Here is an 18795-nt window from a genome sequence, read left to right on the forward strand (position 1 = left end):
CCACCGTTATCCACTGCCTGTCAAAATACTAGTCTGAGCAGCTTGTAGAACAGGGCATTCATCCAGGAGAAGCACTCCGTCTCACATAATAGCACGCTGCATCCCTCCATCTCCATACAGTGAAAACATACTTTTATTATTGCTCAGAATAGATTTGTAGCAGATGAAACTTCCTGGATGATCATTGTTTAATTTTAAAACAGTCTTGTAACCATAATGTATCTCAGTGTTTGCAGGCTAGCGATTGATATCATGGTTCTGGTCCCTCTGCTTGTAGAAAGTGATTTCACAGAAGTAAGATGGCTTTTACAGGATAATCATAAAACCAAATCAGCTTAACTAAGCCTACACATTTATCTGATTTAGATAAGATTAATATCTACTGTTTTGTCTGGTAAAATAGTTTGACTCCTACATCCTTTTTAAATACAAGTGCCAAAAACTGTAGTTCCTCAAATGGCCACTTGAGGCTAACGCCAAATCAAGCCAATCCCCGTAGACCCTCATGTTAAAATGTCCAACTTTAAGCAGAAATAAATTATGTTTACAGCCAGGTTTTAAAAATGGTTTTGATCTCCAAAGCTATTTTTCCAGTTTATATAGCATTTAACTTTATATGGGCAAAATGTTCATATATCTCAGTAATTTTAATCATATTAAGGCTTAAAGTTATGCATAATTGAGGGCTAGTTGGCTTTGACTATGAAAAGGGAACCATATGTTGACAAGTAACACCATTATTCACAGTATAGACGTAGCCACAGCTGTTGCTATTTCAATGTGTTTTCAGTTCATGAAAGTTAATTGTAGCAATTTGGTAGCCTAAAATTATCTTCTTCAGTGTTTGGTTGTACTAAAATTCACTCTAAGGAGTTAAATGTTCAGTTTTGCCACTAAGTATATATATGTATTTGTGGTTTTAAACATGATATTCACCAGAGGAATTTAGCATTAGCATTAGCTCAGTGCTCCATAATTGAGGTCTAGGTGGCTTTGACTATGAAGGGGGAGCCGTATGTTGACAAGTAACACCAGTATTCACAGTATAGTTCTAGCTGTTGCTGTTGCTATTTCAATGTGTTTTCCGTTCATAAAAGTTAATTGTAGCAATTTGGCAACCTAAAATTGTCTTCTTAAGTGTTTACTTGTACTAAAATACACTCTAAGGAGCCGAATGTTCAGTTTTTTCAGTATGTATATATATATATATATATATTTTGGTTTTTAAACATGTTTTTCACCAGAGGAAATTAGCATTAGCATTAGCATTAGCTCCTTGCTCCATCATTAAGGGCTAGGTGGCTTTGACTATGAAGGGGGAGAAAGTTAGTTGTAGCAATTTGGTAGCCTAAAATTGTCTTCTTAAGTGTTTGGTTGTACTAAAATACACTCTAAGGATTCGAATGTTCAGTTTTTCCTGTCAGTATATATATATATTTTGTGGTTTTTAAACATGTTTTTCACCAGAGGAAATTAGCATTAGCATTAGCTCCGTGCTAACATATCTCTGGGCTAGCATTAGGGTTATTGCTCCCCTCTCATCTAGATATGGTTACTTCTAATCACTTCTGGCTCCAAAAATCCTAGATGGCGTCGGCCAAAATGGGAGCCCACAAACCAGTGAGTGACACCACAGAGTGGCTGTCCATTATTTTCTACACTCTATGCATGAAAGACACATTTTCAAATGATGATGTCATTATTCTGCACCTAGCCACTGCTGCCAGCTGTGAAGTCATTTGCTGTGAGGGTGACTTCTGTTTTGACAGAGCTCCTCTGCAATCCTCTCATGACCTGTTTGGCCTTTGCAAATGAATGGCTGTCCACATGGAGCGCACGGTCAAACCGTCCAATCTCCCTGTGTGTATATTAGACTCCAGTAATGTGTTTCCATTATTAAACAATGCAAGGATAATTGTCTTTGCTGGCAATTAGCTAACAGGTTGGTTCAGTGCTATTGTCAGGTATATCCGTCATGCCCCCCTCCAGCCCCAGACTGCGCTCCAGTGTGCATGTGTGTGTATTTGTGTGTTTTTGTCGGACTCCAGAGGGAGGGCAGGCAGGCACATTGCAAAGATCAATAGACTTCTATATAAGGGACATTACCCCCAACTGGGTGAGTGGCTTGCCTTTGCCTTGCACCATCGTTTTTTTTATTCTCCTTCTCTGTCCCTTTGCATTTAAGAGACACAGGAATGGGGCCTTTGGGACTGTGGAATATATGTACAATCACTAGTGCTGGATCAATACACAGTTTTAAATTGTTTTCTGTCCCTTCCTTGTTTTGTTTTGCTCGCTTGTTGTTGCCTCCCCCCCACCACCACCTCCTCTCCCCTCCCCACCTACTAGCAACACACACCACCACAACACCTCAACATCACAACACCAACAACAACCCCCCCCCTCTTGCAGCAGAAGTATTGGAGAGAGCATCAGTCAAGCAGAATGAAAGACTATCTGGTGGCGCTTGTAAATAAATCAATACATTCAAAGCAGTTTTATCACGTATTGAATATAATATCAACATCCATAATGCTCCTTGTCTCATGAAAACAGACTGGGCAGTAAGGAGGAAAGGTCACATGTGCACTTTTGCACTGTTTATATTCACTATTTTAAGGTCACATCTTAAGGAACCTGCACTTTTTTTTTTTTAGGAAAAAAAACACAGTATTGTGGACCGGCTGAGCTAGCTTCAATGTAAATGCCAGAATTCCTCTCAGGGTTGTGGACTAATGTCCCAAATAGGGCGCATAAATGTGCCAATTAAGTTTATGTCACAGAAATTGATGGCAATAACACAGAAACACAAATTAAAGAAAAGAAAAATCCATATTTTGAGGTCATTGAATTGGGTTTTTTCTGCGTTGAAATTTGTTATAAAGCTGTACATTGTAATTTATAAAATGCAAAGTTAAATCATAAATGCTGTTATTTATGATGATGAATTTTTTTTTAAATTGCAAATTGATGACAATACCACATAAAAAATGACTAAGGCAAATACATATTTTGAGGTCATTTAATTGCTAATTCAAACACTCAAATAGCCTTTTAAAAATGTACATTATAATTTACGAAATGAATAATTATATTATACATTTTCACTGTTATTTTAGACGATTTTTAAATATTATTTACATTTTTTACAGCTTTTTTTTGTCTTAGTTTTAATATTGGAATGACAGGATTGCTAAACGATAATGGCAATAAAGTTAGATTTAATTGAATCAAACCTAAGTGATCCACTTTAATATTATATGAAATAAAATAAAAAAAGATAGGAAAAAAATTCACATTTAGAAGTTCAAACAAGCAAATGTTTGCTGGAATTATTTTAAATGTGATAACTAAACTATTATCACTGAAATGCAAGTCACAAATCAAAATAATAACATAACTGGTGTACTAACTGTACTGCAACAAAAATCATATTTCCGAACTGTTTAAAACATTTACGTTGACAAGATTTTTTTTTTTTTCAAATAGACAGATATCATAAACTGGATTAAATCTTCACAGTATGTCTCAGCCCACTGATTAATTCTGTAAATAATACCGTTATATTGTCAACAGCCATGTTGTCATCCCAACTCCATGTTGGTAGATTCTACCTCTTATTGCCTCACATTGGGGGAGCTCCTGCTCTTTCTCTCCCCCTCTTTCTATCTGTTCATCTTTCTCTCTATTCCTCCTTTGACAGGAGTTGATGTGCCTCTAGATTTAGACATACTTTTTTTGAGAAGGCAATTTTGCTAGCTATTTGACCTTTTCCATTTTCCCAAGGCCCAGCTCCAGATTAGATTGCTGCTCCATGTTTTGTAACTATGTGATTCGACCGCCTTTAAGATTTATTGTCACATTCCTTTACAGAAGCCTTGTACGCAAGGTTATAAATGTCCCGTGTTTGATGTTAACACTGTGAGAATGTTAGCGTCTACTATGATCCTTTGGTTTCCTTGACAGAATTCATAATAGCTCCAGCGTTTCGCAGATCTTACGTGTTGATAACTGAATATTGTATTATGTTCTATCCAGTAAAATCTCAACTTTGGTATCCACTGTGATTGTTATGGTTCCTCCTCTCTTGTCTTCAAGTGCTCCTCTCTTCTCTCTCTCACCTCTCCACTGTGGTGGAGCTGCTATGTATATGCAGCCTGGTTTTTTTTTTCAAATAATGAGAGCAAGGGCACTTCATTAGCAGGAAGGGAGGGAGTAAGGAGGCAAAGGCAGGATGAGTGTTTCTGTGCATGTGTGTGTGTGTGTGTGTTCGGTGTGTGTGTGTATGCATGCAAGGGGTGGGTGCAAGGGAGGTAAGCAGCAGCGTGGCACTTCACTTGACAAGTATACTAATTACTCCTTTTCAGCAGAGAAGCTCCAGTCAGCCTCTGCCACAGTCTAATGGCCTGACCTGGGAAGCCTCTCTCCATAGCAGAGCCTCCCCAGATCTACTATTACTACAGCCACACACACACACACACACACACACACACACACACACACTGAAATGTAGAGTCTCATCTCACCGCTATCAGGGAGAATCAGGTGGAAGCAGATCAGTTCTGCCCCAGTAACCTCTTCAGGGACTGGGCTCCTCCTGCACAGGAGATACCACCTCATATCATCAACTAGCACCTACACACCACCACAGATACTTAAAAAAAAAAAAAAACACATTTTTTTCCTCTCATCTCCCACTCTCTCTCTCTCTCTATCGCTCTCTCTCTTTCCCATCTTCTGTTTTTTTCAATACGGGAGGATAAATTTAAAAGGAGTAAATTGGAAAATCAAATGAGGGCTTTAGGCAGCCGCAGAGATTTGCAGAGCTGTCGGCCAGCGTCGCAGAGCCTCATCCATCATGTCCCACAAGTAGTCAATTCCTCTAGTATCTGTAAATGTTTTCAGATATTAGCCAATTTATATGCTCCGAGATTCATCATGGAAAATCAGCTTTAGCGGCGCACATTATCAGGACCTGTCTCTCCCTTGCTCCATGAAGTTTGATGAACGAGTGCCCCTCCACAGCTCAATGGCTTGTGCATGGGGAGTGTGAGGGGGGGGGTGTGTGGGCTTATAGAGGAAATGGATAAGCACCCCCCACCCGGGGAAAAAAAGTGGGTTTTTTAATTAATAAACAAACTTGCAGAGGAGCTCATCAGTGTCAGGGGCAATAACAATCGTCATCCGTTATTGTTTATTATGGTCCTCCCTCAACAAATGTTGCTATCTAATGAGGTTTCTCAACATTTTTTTGTGTTTGAGATAATGACTTTTTCACCCTCGTGGAGAAAGGAAGAGTAGTTACAAATGACACGAGAACGCAATAAGAAATCAAGCCAAGGTTATGTTGCCGTTACCTTGCTTTATATAGTTTATCTTGTTTTGGAGTTGCATATGAAAACAGGCTTGTGATTTGTTTACACTGCTTGTTTTCTTTAGCAAATCCCAATGGAGGCGTAGTAGCGTTTCACATCTATTATTCTCCTCTTCTCTGTTCTTTTCTGTTCAGATGTTGACGGTGTGATATGGTGCCTTAGTCAGAATTTATACCAACATGGGACAATTACAGTAAATTTGGCGAATGTTTACAAGGTGCAAAGTCGTGCTGCAGGGCTTTGTTCTCTGTGTCTGGTGTTCTTCAGATTATGCTTTTTATTTTCCCTGCACGTATTTTATGTGTGCGTCTGTGTGTGCCTTGAGTGTGTGTATTTAAAGAGCATGGCGTATGTGTGTATGTGTGTGTGTGTGTGTGTGAGGATGGGAGAGGAGCTCAGGGTGTCATAGAGGAGTGCTGCCGTGCAAGGCGGGGGCGTCTTTAATAAATGTATGCTGATGTTGGAGGCTGCAACGATGCGAGGGATGCAAGGGCCCTGTTGTTATTTACTGCTGTGTTTGTGCACAGCAGCGAATCCTGGGCCTGCAAATGGCATTACAGCCCGTGATGAATGAGCATTAGGGTAAACTCATTTTAAAAGCATCCTGATTTATTAGCGGGCTGGCCTTCCATTTTCATCAGGTCAATGCTTGGCTGAAATTCCACAATGTCAGCGCCAAGGTCACCTCTTTATGGCTATTTTTAACCCCATCGCTCAAAAAGAGCAGGAGGAAGGGATCCTATCACTTATTATGGCCATCTACCAAAAATATCAAAGGGCTGCAAGAGACTAGGAGAGAGAGGAAAGCCTAGTCTGTGGAAGTGTGTGTTTGTGTGTGTTATGTGAGAGACCAAAATGTGGCGGTGGTCAACCCCCAATTATGAGCGCTAGTAAGACAAGAGCTTTAATGGCTGCCGTTTGCCTTCGGGGAGGTTTATTACACACTACTGTTTTGCAGAAGCAGCGTCAAATCTATAAAACGACCATTAGGAAGAGGGGAAAAATCAATCAAAATGCCATTAAAGTGGAATAAGTTGCCAATATTGCTGATGTGGTTGCGGGTCCTTTGATTTTCCTTCAGATTATTAGGCACAGTCGAGTAGTGACTTTGTTAAGGGAAACCAGTGTTGTTGGGGAGTAATATGTCTCCTGGCTTCATAAAGTTTGCTGCCTCATATTTCCCGCTTTATTGATTATCCATTATCATTTGTCATGAGGTGTCCTAACTCAAGGGGAAAATATAACCCTCTTTCTTCACCGCCGCCCGTGCTGCACAGGAGCATGGTATGGATCTGCGTGTGAAGGTACCAATCTCCGAGAAAAATGAGCAAAGAAATAAAGCACAGCCCTGTGCCTTGCAGCTCTAAGAGGGAGTGTGAGGTTATGGGGTGGGCTGGGGGAGTACTGTGGCTGGGAGAGACTGAAACAGAGAGGAGGTAGTAGGAGAAAAAAAAAAGAAAAAAAAAGAGGTGGCAGAGAAAGATGGAGACAAAGAAGGAGAAAGAGAAAGAGAGGAGGGAGTGCTGAATGGGCTTTGTTCTTCTTCCATCCTCCTCCCTCTTTATTTCATCATAAGGTAGATGAGGGATCACAGCACTGTTTGTACTCTCTCTGATAGTTTTCTCAGGGAATAAAACCAATGACACAGACGCAAAGGGTAAGACAGGGGTGTTAGGGCTTTCTAAATGTTCCTCTGAATGCATTTCTATTAGTGAAATTAATTTAAGAGACGCTAAATGATCCAGTCAGCGTTTGTAAATGTGCACCCACGTCCTCTCCAAATGATCCTTTTTTACATTTGGGGATTTTTTAAACTCCCCTTTTTTTTTTATCCATTTTTATAAATCTTCAAATAAGCCGTGTGGTTGTTAACACTTCTATACTGTGCACACACAGTTTATTAGATGAGCTTGGAGATCTCTGTGCAGTGTTGGTACAGGCACCATCCATGCCTGAAATGTGAATAGAAACATTCCTTGTATTGTCTGCAATGCTGCAAGTCTGTCAGGACCATGTATCACTAAAATGGCGTGCCTCAACCATTTCGTCACACAATGATACAATCCATTTAATCCAAATCTTTTTAAGAAATGATTTAAGGAATTTTTTGCTGTTGCATTACCAGCGAATCAATCCAGCCGGCTTTCCTTTCTGATTTATAATGTTAGTAGAGCAAGAATGGGGATGAGAGATGCAGAATAGTCAGCGTTCATAACATAGATAAACTACATGGGGCTCCTGTGCTGTGGACTGAAACATTTATCTATAGAAAATCTGTATAGACACCAAGCAGCCATCTAATGGACTAGTGTGGAAATACTGCACTAACAGTGGCATGGTGAATTACAGCGTGTCAAGCCTGTCTTTTGTCTGTATATTATCACTGTTTGCTCTCAATTTAAAGCAGCAATTAGAATATTTTTTTAATATTTGTAGCTTAGGTGAGCTATATTGTCTGATGCAATTTTCATACTAATATTTATGTTTTTTTTGTAATTGTTTCTCTCTCTCTCTGGTCTTCCTGTCTTGTCCTCAGCCTCTAAAACAGTCCTCAACAGCATGCTCAAGGAGCCGTCGTTAATTCCGGACCCGATTTTGGCCAAAAACGTCTACCAGGTGAGTCCTGATAATTAAATTTAACCCTTAAATAATATAATAAATATTATTTTTTTTTTATGTCATAGAATTCTATATATTTTTTAAAATTTTACTATTAAATTTGATATTTTTTGCTGCTTTTTTCCATGCAACAAACCTCCAGTTTAGGTATAGCGAGTTTCTTAAGTGTTATTGTACCACCTGGCTGACAGACGGCATCAGCCGCTCATGTTTGCTGATGAGGTCACGTGAGAGCCGGCGGTCATGCCTGCCAATCTGCCAGCATCTCCTGTGTTTTCTCCTTTCCCAGCACTGTACGGGGCTTCCTCTCCCTTCACCTCCCTTTCCACCCACCCACCCTTTTTCGCACGCCATAATATTTCTTCCCCCTCTTTTCAGTGCACAATAAATGACTGCTGTTATGGACCGCTGGTAGACTGCATCAAACAGTATCCTATCCCATAAAATTTTAAGCCTGAAATTGACGAGGAGCTATTGAAGGGGATGAGATGTGTCTGGCTTCACCTGACATAAAAGTTCTGCTTCACAGAGGAAGTGTTTCATCCTGCCTGCCATCCCACTATCACCGGTGCAGCGGCTGGAAGGCGATGGAGGGAAAAGGAGGAGGAGAGCATTGGCTGATCTAAATGCATCTCCATGTGCACACAGTGGATCAGACCCAATGTTCTATGATAGAAAAAAAAAAAGATCAGTCACAAGCCTTGTGGTGGTTAATGTGTGCTTTTGTTTTGGATTTTATTCAACCCAGATGATAAGTTATTTTTATATTAATTACAGAAAAACATGCAGATTGTTTTAATTAATTGTTTATATTTAATTCTGATGATTATTTCAGCACCATGGAGAGTTCTGGGCACATCTGTCCAACATGAGCTATTCATTTTCAGTTTTATTTACTAGTTATTCAATTGCACTGCTCATATTTGCAGTGTTTTCCTTCCCCTTTTTTATTTGGCCAACTACAAATACCCCTCCTTATCTAACAGGCCTTGACTAAAGGGGCAGAATTGGGGTCCAGGCTATTTAGGGACAAGCAGCTGGGTAGCAGACCAACTATTTCCTGGGGGAGGAGACTTATTTGAATGGGTGTACATGGGTACATCTGTATGTTATTGTGTCTCTCCAAGCTTTGGTGTGCGGTGGTGGGGCTGCGTTGTTCTGTTCGTAGCCAGTCAAGCCTGTCCCACCCTGCCCTCCTTCCACGTCCCCCCTTTTTACCTTTCTTTGCCCGTCCTCTCGTCATTGTCAACTTAGAGTCAGTTACTCCGCCACAGAGAGTTCATTATAACCGCCCAGCTACTATGTGATCTGAAAGAGCTCCATCCTCACATGAGAGGCTTTTTAATGCATTTGTGATGTATATGTATTAATTAGAATCCATTTTGAGAGATTAGTGTTTGTTGAGGGCAGTATAATGGAGGAGGAACTTTTCTCTCTCGGGAGAAAAACAAGTTTTGCATATGATATCCGGCCTCTGTGAATGCAGGTTTTCCTTTGTGCGGCATCAAGCGGCTTGCATCCTGATGCAAAATGGCATTTATCCTAAAAGCATTTTTCTTCAAAGATTTTAGAGGAATGAGCGGAGCAGCCTGTGCAGGCGCGCTATGCATTTTGCCAAATTGGCATTTGTTTCTTCCTCATTTAGGTAATGCACTTTGGAGATTTGTTGTGAAAGCAGATTAAGGTTGACCTGAAGACTCTGATTGGGCTCTCGCTCTCCGTACATCGGAAAAAAAGAGAAGTGGCTTTCACTTTGCATAGTAAGCCAATAGTGGAGAAAAGCATGCTCTTAACTTCAACTGATGTCAAGCATACACATGCACAGCTGAGCTTACATCACCTCACGTATGTGCACTTAACTAATTTTACTGGTAACTTTTTTGTGTGCAACTTTACTGTTTTCTCTTAGATTTCGGATGTGCACAATGCTTAAAAATGAACATTTTTTATAACTTAGATTTTATGCAGTGGTGGAAGAAGTATTCAGATTGTTTACTTAAGTAAAAGTACTAATACTACACTGTGAAATGACTCCATTACAAGTTAAAATCCTGGATTTTAAAACTTACTTAAGTAAAAGTACAAAAGTATCAGCATCAAATTGTACTCTAGGATCAAAAGTAAAAGTACTCATTATGCAAAATTGGACCAACTCAGATTGTTTTATATATTCTAAATATGTTATTGTATTATTATTATTGATGCATTTATGTAAGCAGCATTTTTATTTCTCAATGTAGGCCAAATTTTAACTACTTGTTATGAGGTTTCATTTTTAGTGTCTAATCACTTAAAATTTATCATGTTTTTCATGTTAAATCGCAACCTAGAAAGTAACTAAAGCTGGCAGCTGAATGTAATGGAGCAAAAACTACAATATTTGCCTCCAAATGTAGTGGAGTAGAAGTATAAAGTTACATATATGGAAATACTGAAGTTAAGTACAATTGCCTCAAATTTGTACTTAAGTACATGACTTTAGTAAATGTATTTGTATACATTCCACCACTGATTGTGTGTTTTTCATACATACAATTACATTTTTATAAAAAAAAATCGCCATTTATATCGATTTGCTTACAGTATCCCAATACATTGAATCATAAACCCTGTACCATGATATGTATCGCCCTATCATAGATATTACTTTTCAAATGTTTATTTAGTGTCTTGTGAATGCCCCCACTGAGACCATACTACCTAAACATTTAGTTGTTTTAGCAGCCATGTATAATACTGCTGTTTCTATATGTTGGAATCCTTGACTTCCTTTTTCTCAGCGCTATTGGCCAAGAGCATGAGGTGCTGCTCTGTGACAAACTGAAGGAGAGGAACCTTTCCTTTCTAGGTAAGCCATCTCTCCTCCTTCTCACCACATTTCTAAAGTCAGTCTGGTCATTACAGTGTAGCCTTTCTTGTAAGCTTAGTAAAAGAGGACCTGTACATGACTGATGCAGTTGATGTTATCTGTTATTGATTTGCTAACAGCAAGGAGCTGTTATCAAATATCCTTGGATGCTTTTCACCAATGAATATTTATAGAATAAAAGCTTTAAAGGTGGGTTTTAATGTTTGATCTTCTTGGGTTGCTGTTTTTTTGTTTGTTTTCTTAAATAAAAAGGAAAAAGGCCAGTCTCCGTTTACATGCACATGAATATTATGCTGTTGTCATTTTTTCTCCAGTAGGTAGTTTAGGGGATTCAATGTTAAGAAAAAAAAAGCTCTTTGTACGGTGTTATAGTTTTTAATATTTTAACCAATTATATGTTAGTACTCTTAACGCTGTTGTACTTGCTAACACAACTATGGAGTATTATTTGAAAAATATATACCGATTCCAACTAGGGCTGGGTGATACAATACATTTTTTTCATATTGTCCGATCTCGATTATTGCCACGTTTTTTTATATTGTTTTTAAACTGCAAGTTTGAGAAACTAGAGATAAATTCCGCTAGTAGTGGCTGAACTGCTAATGCTACATGTGCATACTCATTTTCATGCTTTCCGCATAATCACTTTGGTGTTACTTCTTCAAATGATTAAACAGATTTGTTGTTGTTGGAAAGCCCACACTGTTAATGTTTCGTTAACTTGTTTATTGAACTAAGTTCCATTTAGTACGTTTTCATATGTCTGTTGCTCTTGAACACATAGTAGCAGTTCTGACGCTATTGAATGCACCATACCTGTGTGTGAATTGCCGTGCTGGGAATGTTAGTTTTCTCTCGACATTCACCTGTTCCTCCCTGGTTTATTGCTCCAAGTCCACGTTCGGTCTTTATGTTTACTTCTCCGGCAATTTACAAACAGAAGTGGAGCAGGAAAAGTTCAGATCAGTTGTGTAAAATGCCAACACCACTCCTCCCCATTAAAAATATTTTTTTCACAAATATATTGCACGATGAACTGGCAATTCCATGTGTTATAGTTGCTGCAATGGAGGGCCAATCACACATTGTATCACATTGAAGAACGCTTGCGGTGATTGGCTGCGATCAAAACCACACAAGAGTCTCCAAAAAAAAAGAGTTTCTAGATCTGGGTACATAAATGATCAAATGTAGGTATTGTTTAACAGGTGAAGTTTCAATACCTCAAAGGTATCGAGTCCCGATACGTAGCCCTAACCATTATCTTGTTCCGACAATATTAAATCAAGGCAGAGTGTCCAGGTGTGAAATTGTCAAAGAGAATTTTTAACCCTCCCTTCCTCCCATCACCCCCCATCCCATCACCATCCCCTAGGTCAGATGAGTGATGAAGGATAAAAGTCATTCCCACTGTCATTAAGACCATATCATTTATTTGAACCTGGAGTGCTGACCTTTCTCTAGAGCCGTGCGGAGGACTGTTCTAAAACTGTCAGAGTTTCGGGGCGGCACAAGGGCCACAGAGGCAGCCTCACCCCATCTGATAAATGGATTGGAAATAAGCTACCCAACAGCAGGGATGGCCCATTAATTTTAATCAAAGGTGATGTAAAAAGGCGATCAGAGCCACCATGACAATGTCAACAGCCCAGTAGGTATGAAGAGGCCCACTACATACACATGGACACCCACATTACCACACCCAGGATGCCCCTTTGTACCACCGGCCTCTCTGACCTCAGCCAGCTCTCTTTCTCCCCCCTTTGGCTGATGCTTCCTCCTCACCACCGCTGACACCGCCACCCTCCATCTCTCCTCAATTCCCTTCCATGCCCCATTAGTTGAGCTTGGCTGGAGACAAAGAGGCAGGCCCTTGGAACTGAATGACCTGGTCAGCCTGAGATTTAATGGAGAAATCAGGTGTTGTAGGGATAATGGCCGAAGCGCACCAGAAGTCAAGGACAATGGCTGCGGCCCGTGCAGGCAGGGGTCAGGCTTACAGAGGCTATAATGCCAACCTTGTCCCCTTGCTGTATATTTTATAAAGCTCTGCCAAACTGCAACCCGGAGAGCAGCTCTGTAACTGGGTTTTTACGGGTTTTTGTGCAACCACAGCGAATATGTGTCAGATGTAGTTAATGGTTTTACTGTGTTCACTGTCCTCTGCTGTTGTTTCTTCTGCTTTGCTAACACTAAAGGGGTTTTGTTACCAGCACCTTGATAGAAGCTGCGAGGTTACATGCCTGTAATTGATGCAATAGAACTAATTTAGTGAAGAGTCAGATGTAAAAAAATTCTGCACTTTGTCTCCCGCAGATGAAAACCAACTGAGAGCTATGGGCTATGACAAAACACCCGATATCATCCTGGAGGTTCCCATTGGTTAGTATTTACATCGGGGTGGGTAACTGGAGGCCCGGGGGCCATATACGGCCCGCTACCTCACTTGAAGTGGCCCTCAGTACAACTACATGCATTTGAGCATGAAATCTTAAAAGTGCGGTGTAAAAATGCACAAAATTAGAAAAAAGAAAAAGAAAAAAGAAAAAAAAAAGAAATCACAGTAAGTGGTTATTTTTTATTTGCTTCAAACCTTTTGTATTCCTATTTATACTGTTATACATGCATTTGAGCATTAAATATGTTAAGTTACTGCACTGTAAACATATTTAAAATTGCAGTTTCATCATATCTGGTTAAGTGCACGGTCCTATATGTGGCCCTGTGGTATAGTGTCGATGAAAACTTCTGGCCCCCTCCAGCATTTCAGTTGCCCATCCCTGATTTACATACACAACAATATTTTATGTGAAATGACTGCCTGTTAACCTATAGCTACCTTGTTTCAAAGAGGATTATGCAGTTGTCAAAACATTGTCATGTTAACGCCAGATTTCATTTGATTTGTGTGAATGACAGGGGGAAAAAATCCAAGAATATGTCACTTGTCCCTTGTGGATCTTGCTTGTGTGGCTTTCTTGTCACTGGATTTCTGAGGGTTGCTCTGTTTTTCTGTTTCTGATAAAGCCGTGGAGGGACACATTGTACACTGGATTGAGAGCAAAGCCTCTTTCGGAGACGACCACAGCCATCGTACCTATCTCAACGAACAGTTCTGGAGCTACTGGAACAGGTGAGTCATCTCTTCATATTCTCACCTCTTTTCTTATCTAAATTAACAATATAATGCCGCAACTGCTATTTTCCCAGTTTGCGTATTGTTTATAACTTCTCCTTTTTCACCACAAACCACAATCAGCTTTTCTCAGTATTACAAAGGCAGCTCATATCTCTGTCGAACAACGCTAACCACTTCCTCCCTGGCATAGGCCGCACTGAGCCCACACTACTTCCATCTGGTGCATCTGTACATCACACCACTTCCACATCCACTCCTGTCACTGGAGCCTTTTACAGTCTGAAGGGTCTGCCTGTGAGCTTGATTGTTTTCCCGAGTACACACATTGTTTTGGAAGGGAAGCTGGGAAATGGGTGATTAATCCGCTGCATCTGTTGTCATGAGAACCTCTGGACAGGAACGGGCCCTTGTGGTCTGACCCTGGGGGACCTGAGCTGTGCGTATGTGTATGAATGTGTGTGTCTCAAAGCTATAATACTCGAAACGTCTATGCTCTCCACGACTATAATAACAACAACTGCAGACTACTTTGTCTCTTTACAGATGTTGCTCATAGCTTTAAGACCCTACGTTCTCATCACCCACATTGGTTCTGCTCATCTTGAATGCTATGGACGGTGATTACATTGTTATTAACACCAAGATAGTAATGTTAGGCTTTATTGTAAGCTAACGCTAGCCCGCTAACGGGAGCGTGTCTATGTTCCCCGGGTCCTATGTTCCCCTCTTTAGTAACAGACTGGGGAACATAGGACCCTTTTCCCCCGCTTTTCCTAAATAGGGTCCTATGTTCCCCGGTCTGTTACTTTTTCCACGATTACTGCCAAATTCCATGGCAAATAGGGCTATGTAGGCCTACAGGCTAACCCTAACCATAACCCTAACCCGGGGAACATAGGACCCAAGGAACATAGATCCCGGGGAACACAGGGATGACCCCATCCCCCTAACTAGCCCGCTAATTAGCTCGCTAACTAGCCCGCTAGCGCTAGCCCGCTAACTAGCCCGCTAACTAGCCCGCTAATGCTAGCCCGTATCAATCCGATTGCAGTTAAACAAATAAAATGAAATGAATGAAACACATTTTATTTTAGTTGGTCTTGTTGGTCACGATAACCCCTGACATGCGTGGTTTGTGGTTTAAGACCAGCAAAGAGTTGGTGACACTCTGAAACCAGTTTTTCGTGGCTCAGAGCCGGTTCTTTAGCAGTCGAAAAGCAAGGAACTGGTTCAAGATTAGGCAACGGCTCAGAACAAACCCTGGAACTGCCTTGGTCAAAAAAGGGGTACAAACATTGACTGTATAAAATATATATTTGAATATATAAATGAAAATATATAAATGAACAATGGCCATAAAATTTAAATGGTTTCATTGTCGTTGTAGGAAGCATTTTGATCTGGATTATCTTTACACAGTCTACAAACCGAGAACAATACCTTTATTTTCTTTTTTTCTCATCACTGTGAAAATATAAGTCTAGGGGGTGATGCAGTTATGCTCTTATTTATTTGATCAATCGTTTGATAGTGTAAATGCTAAACGTGGCCTATGGTGTCCCAGCGATATAAATAAATGAACTCTTCACCCATTGAATGGCAACAAAAATATCTGCTATCAGCTGAAATCCAAGAATCTAGCACTATACTCAATGTTATCTGGACCTAATTTAAAAAGAAGAGTATAGGGGTCATTCACACATGGTCTTCACAGCCCTGGCTCCCTTGGCGCGGGGTTCCAGACACCAAGTTGAAAAGTCGCCCACACTGCCTCCATTGGCCCCGCTGCGGCCCCGGCCCCCCTCAGCCGTGACGGCCAGCTGACATGTTGTGACATGGTGCTGGAGCGCCAGGAGGTTCCAGACCCCGGGCACAGCCGGACTCCCGCTTTCTCTCTTTGTTTTTGTTTGCTTGGTGCGTGTGCAGTACCACATCAGAATCAGATTCCTGGATTTATTGAGACCACAACACAGGAGAGAGGCTGTTTATCAGGAATGAGTTTTCATGTTTTATGTGCATTTTTGCCTAAACCTAAAATAATCCTTTTATTGTCTGGTTATCAGTGATTAGATGCATGTAGTATCTAATACATACAGATTAGATAAAATACTTATTTATATTAGGCTTTAACCGATAAAATCAATATCCATTCAAAATATCTTAACCTTTGGAGTCTCCAAAAGCTACAAAGCATGGCTTCTTCATGACATCCAGACCAGAAAACAAAGCAGCGTGGAGCCCTACTGTAAATTTACCTCTAAAGTTCTGGCTGTAAACCCCATGAGGCCAGTTTCAGTTTGATGATGATATACCAAGTAAAACTGGAGACAAGCTCAAATATATTTAGTATAAAATGATAGAACTGGATGGAACCCTCTTATATGTTAGATTTGCAACCTTTGTTCACATTTGCAACATTTCAAATTCTTTATTGAGCATGATGTGTTTTGAAAGTTAAAAAAAAAGATTCAAATTCACATTTTATGTTGGACTAAAGGACTAAAAAAGACACAAAATGACCAAAAAAAGACACAAAATGACCAAAAAAAGACACAAAATGACCAAAAAAAGACACAAAATGACTAAAAAAAAGACACAAAAAGACACAAAATCACCAAAAAAAGACACAAAATGACACAAAATGACCAAAATAAGACACAAAATTACCAAAAAAACTTCAAAAGGTCAATCTAGTAAATCAGAATAAAAAATCAATTATTATTAGGTCATATAGGTGAGGTTGTGCTGGAAAAAAAATAATACCAACATGGCATTTAAACATTTTTAAGTGGTGAATACAGGCAGGATGAAAAGGATTCAAAAATGGACAAAATAGCCCCAGACTCCACAGAGTTAATAGGCTTATTTTATTCCATACAATAAAAAAAATAAGTTGGGAATGCACTTTTATTTTTTAACTAATCCTTTCTTACTAAGGATTTCTGGGGAGATACCCAGGTGTCTTACCATTAATGTAAAATGACTGTGTCTTTAATAAATAACTTCTAAAATATCTAAAGACTGAAAAAGTAAACAAAAGGGAATTCATGTTTTCACATTCAGGAAATGTTACACCCAAATATAAATGACTGACCTACTGATTTCACTCAGAAGCTGCCAGCAGAGCAATCATTTGATTTTAAGTGAAGATGACTCATCCAATATCATTGAGCAGTTAAAATGTGAGAAATGGGGTCAAGGTCATAATCAATGGTGTGTTTTATTTTCTCAGAGTAATGTAGTTTTATTTGGAAAGAGCTTGCTTCCAATAGAAAAAAGCAATTTTTTTACTATTGTTGACGTCAGGAACTAAAAATCACTGAGGTGTGAATTTAAAAAGGGCCAATTTTTGATGGTTAATATCTTTGTAAGGCCTCATTAAATGTTGCTGAGAAAGTTGGTGACGATAAAAAAGGCTTTGCTTAAACATTCCCAGACGATGTTTTATGAGAAATGATCGTCAGTCAATGTTAAAATAATGCAATAAATAAAGAAGAGTGCTTTTTTTGATAAGCATGACTTGGAGATCAGATGTCTCCATAAATATTTCACTGAGTAAGTAAATGTTCCTTTTTTTAGTTTGGATTGGAGACAGTGGCAGAAAATCTGTCTTTTGGTTCTTCCTCTTTGGTACTCGTGGCATTACTTTACAGTAGGTCAAAATATCAGAATACTAACAGGCTGATTGGACGGTTGGAGTTAGTCAGAGCCTTACATATTTGCCCACGGGTGTCTTTCATTTATATTCACTGCGGCGGCCTTGTCCGAGTGTATTAAGGAACTGACAAAGTAGATCCCATCATGTCAGCCAGCAGCCCGGTCAGATAAACATTGTCGTGTCAAAAAAGAAAAAATGTCAGTCCCTTCAGACCCTACCTTTTCCAGCACCCTTGTAATTTTTAATTGACATTTACTGCTGACATTTGAAAATGTGCCTCATCTTTCTCTTATTGTTAGACCTTATGCATTATCATCGTCCGAGGTACAAGCGTGTGCGCACATGCTCGTGTTTGTGTGTGTTTGCAGTGAATTCGGGGTCAGCGCTTTGTAGTCACAAAAAAACATAAACCAATAGAGAAATAGGGTACAAGAGAGTGATGGGGTGACATCATCCTCCTTTCACTTCTCATTAGTTGGTTTCAGTTCATGAGACGGGCCCCGAAGGGCTGATGTTTAGAGTGTTTGTCCATTCCTTCATCCCTCAAACTCACATTTCAGTGGTGGACTCTGAACCTTTTTTCGCTTTTTCTTTTTTGACTGCCCTTGGATTCGCACAGCAGTGTTTGTAATTACTTCATGGCCCCTGATTGACATTTGCAGTGATTTGCTTATTTTTCATGAATTCCCTCTTTGCTTTAACTGAGCCGCTTCACCCATTGCTTGTGTTAATTGTTCTCGGTTTGCCCTCAAGCATTGCAGAGTGAGCTATGGGGACATGTTTTTGTAGACGGAAAAGAAAAAACATAACTAATTTTCCCTCCAAAGCCCTCACCAACTGCATTTATCATCCAAACAATAGTCTTGCCAACACACTAACCCCATAATGAACCCCTCTTCAGTGGAGTGAGGGGTAATGACGCTTCACCTACAATGCTCCCAAGAAAAAAGATAAAAAAGGGGGAAAAAATGGAGAGAAAAACGGTCTTCTTGCAGAATCAAACGGCGTGTTCAGGCCCAGTGCCTGGATGAGATGGCGGAGCAGCAGCTATTGGTGTCTTCCAGCCATCAATCTTAGCTGGTGGCGTTCCAGAGCCAGCGAGCCCTCTGCTCTGACGGATGTTCACATAATT

General features: G+C 40.0%; 1 protein-coding gene across 2 annotated transcripts in view; it reads left to right on the plus strand.

Moving 5' to 3' along the window:
• cdin1 (CDAN1 interacting nuclease 1) overlaps positions 1 to 18795 on the plus strand; it is an 81177-nt gene that overhangs the window by 24442 nt on the left and 37940 nt on the right. For both annotated transcript variants that reach the window (XM_059354070.1, XM_059354071.1), the window contains exons 6-10: positions 7912 to 7991; positions 8373 to 8422; positions 10775 to 10842; positions 13183 to 13248; positions 13894 to 13999. In XM_059354070.1, the coding sequence (XP_059210053.1) occupies positions 7912 to 7991; positions 8373 to 8422; positions 10775 to 10842; positions 13183 to 13248; positions 13894 to 13999 (370 nt within the window). The remainder of the gene's footprint in view (positions 1 to 7911; positions 7992 to 8372; positions 8423 to 10774; positions 10843 to 13182; positions 13249 to 13893; positions 14000 to 18795) is intronic.

This window comes from Centropristis striata, chromosome 16 (genome assembly GCF_030273125.1).
Source record: "Centropristis striata isolate RG_2023a ecotype Rhode Island chromosome 16, C.striata_1.0, whole genome shotgun sequence".
NCBI lineage: Eukaryota > Metazoa > Chordata > Actinopteri > Perciformes > Serranidae > Centropristis > Centropristis striata.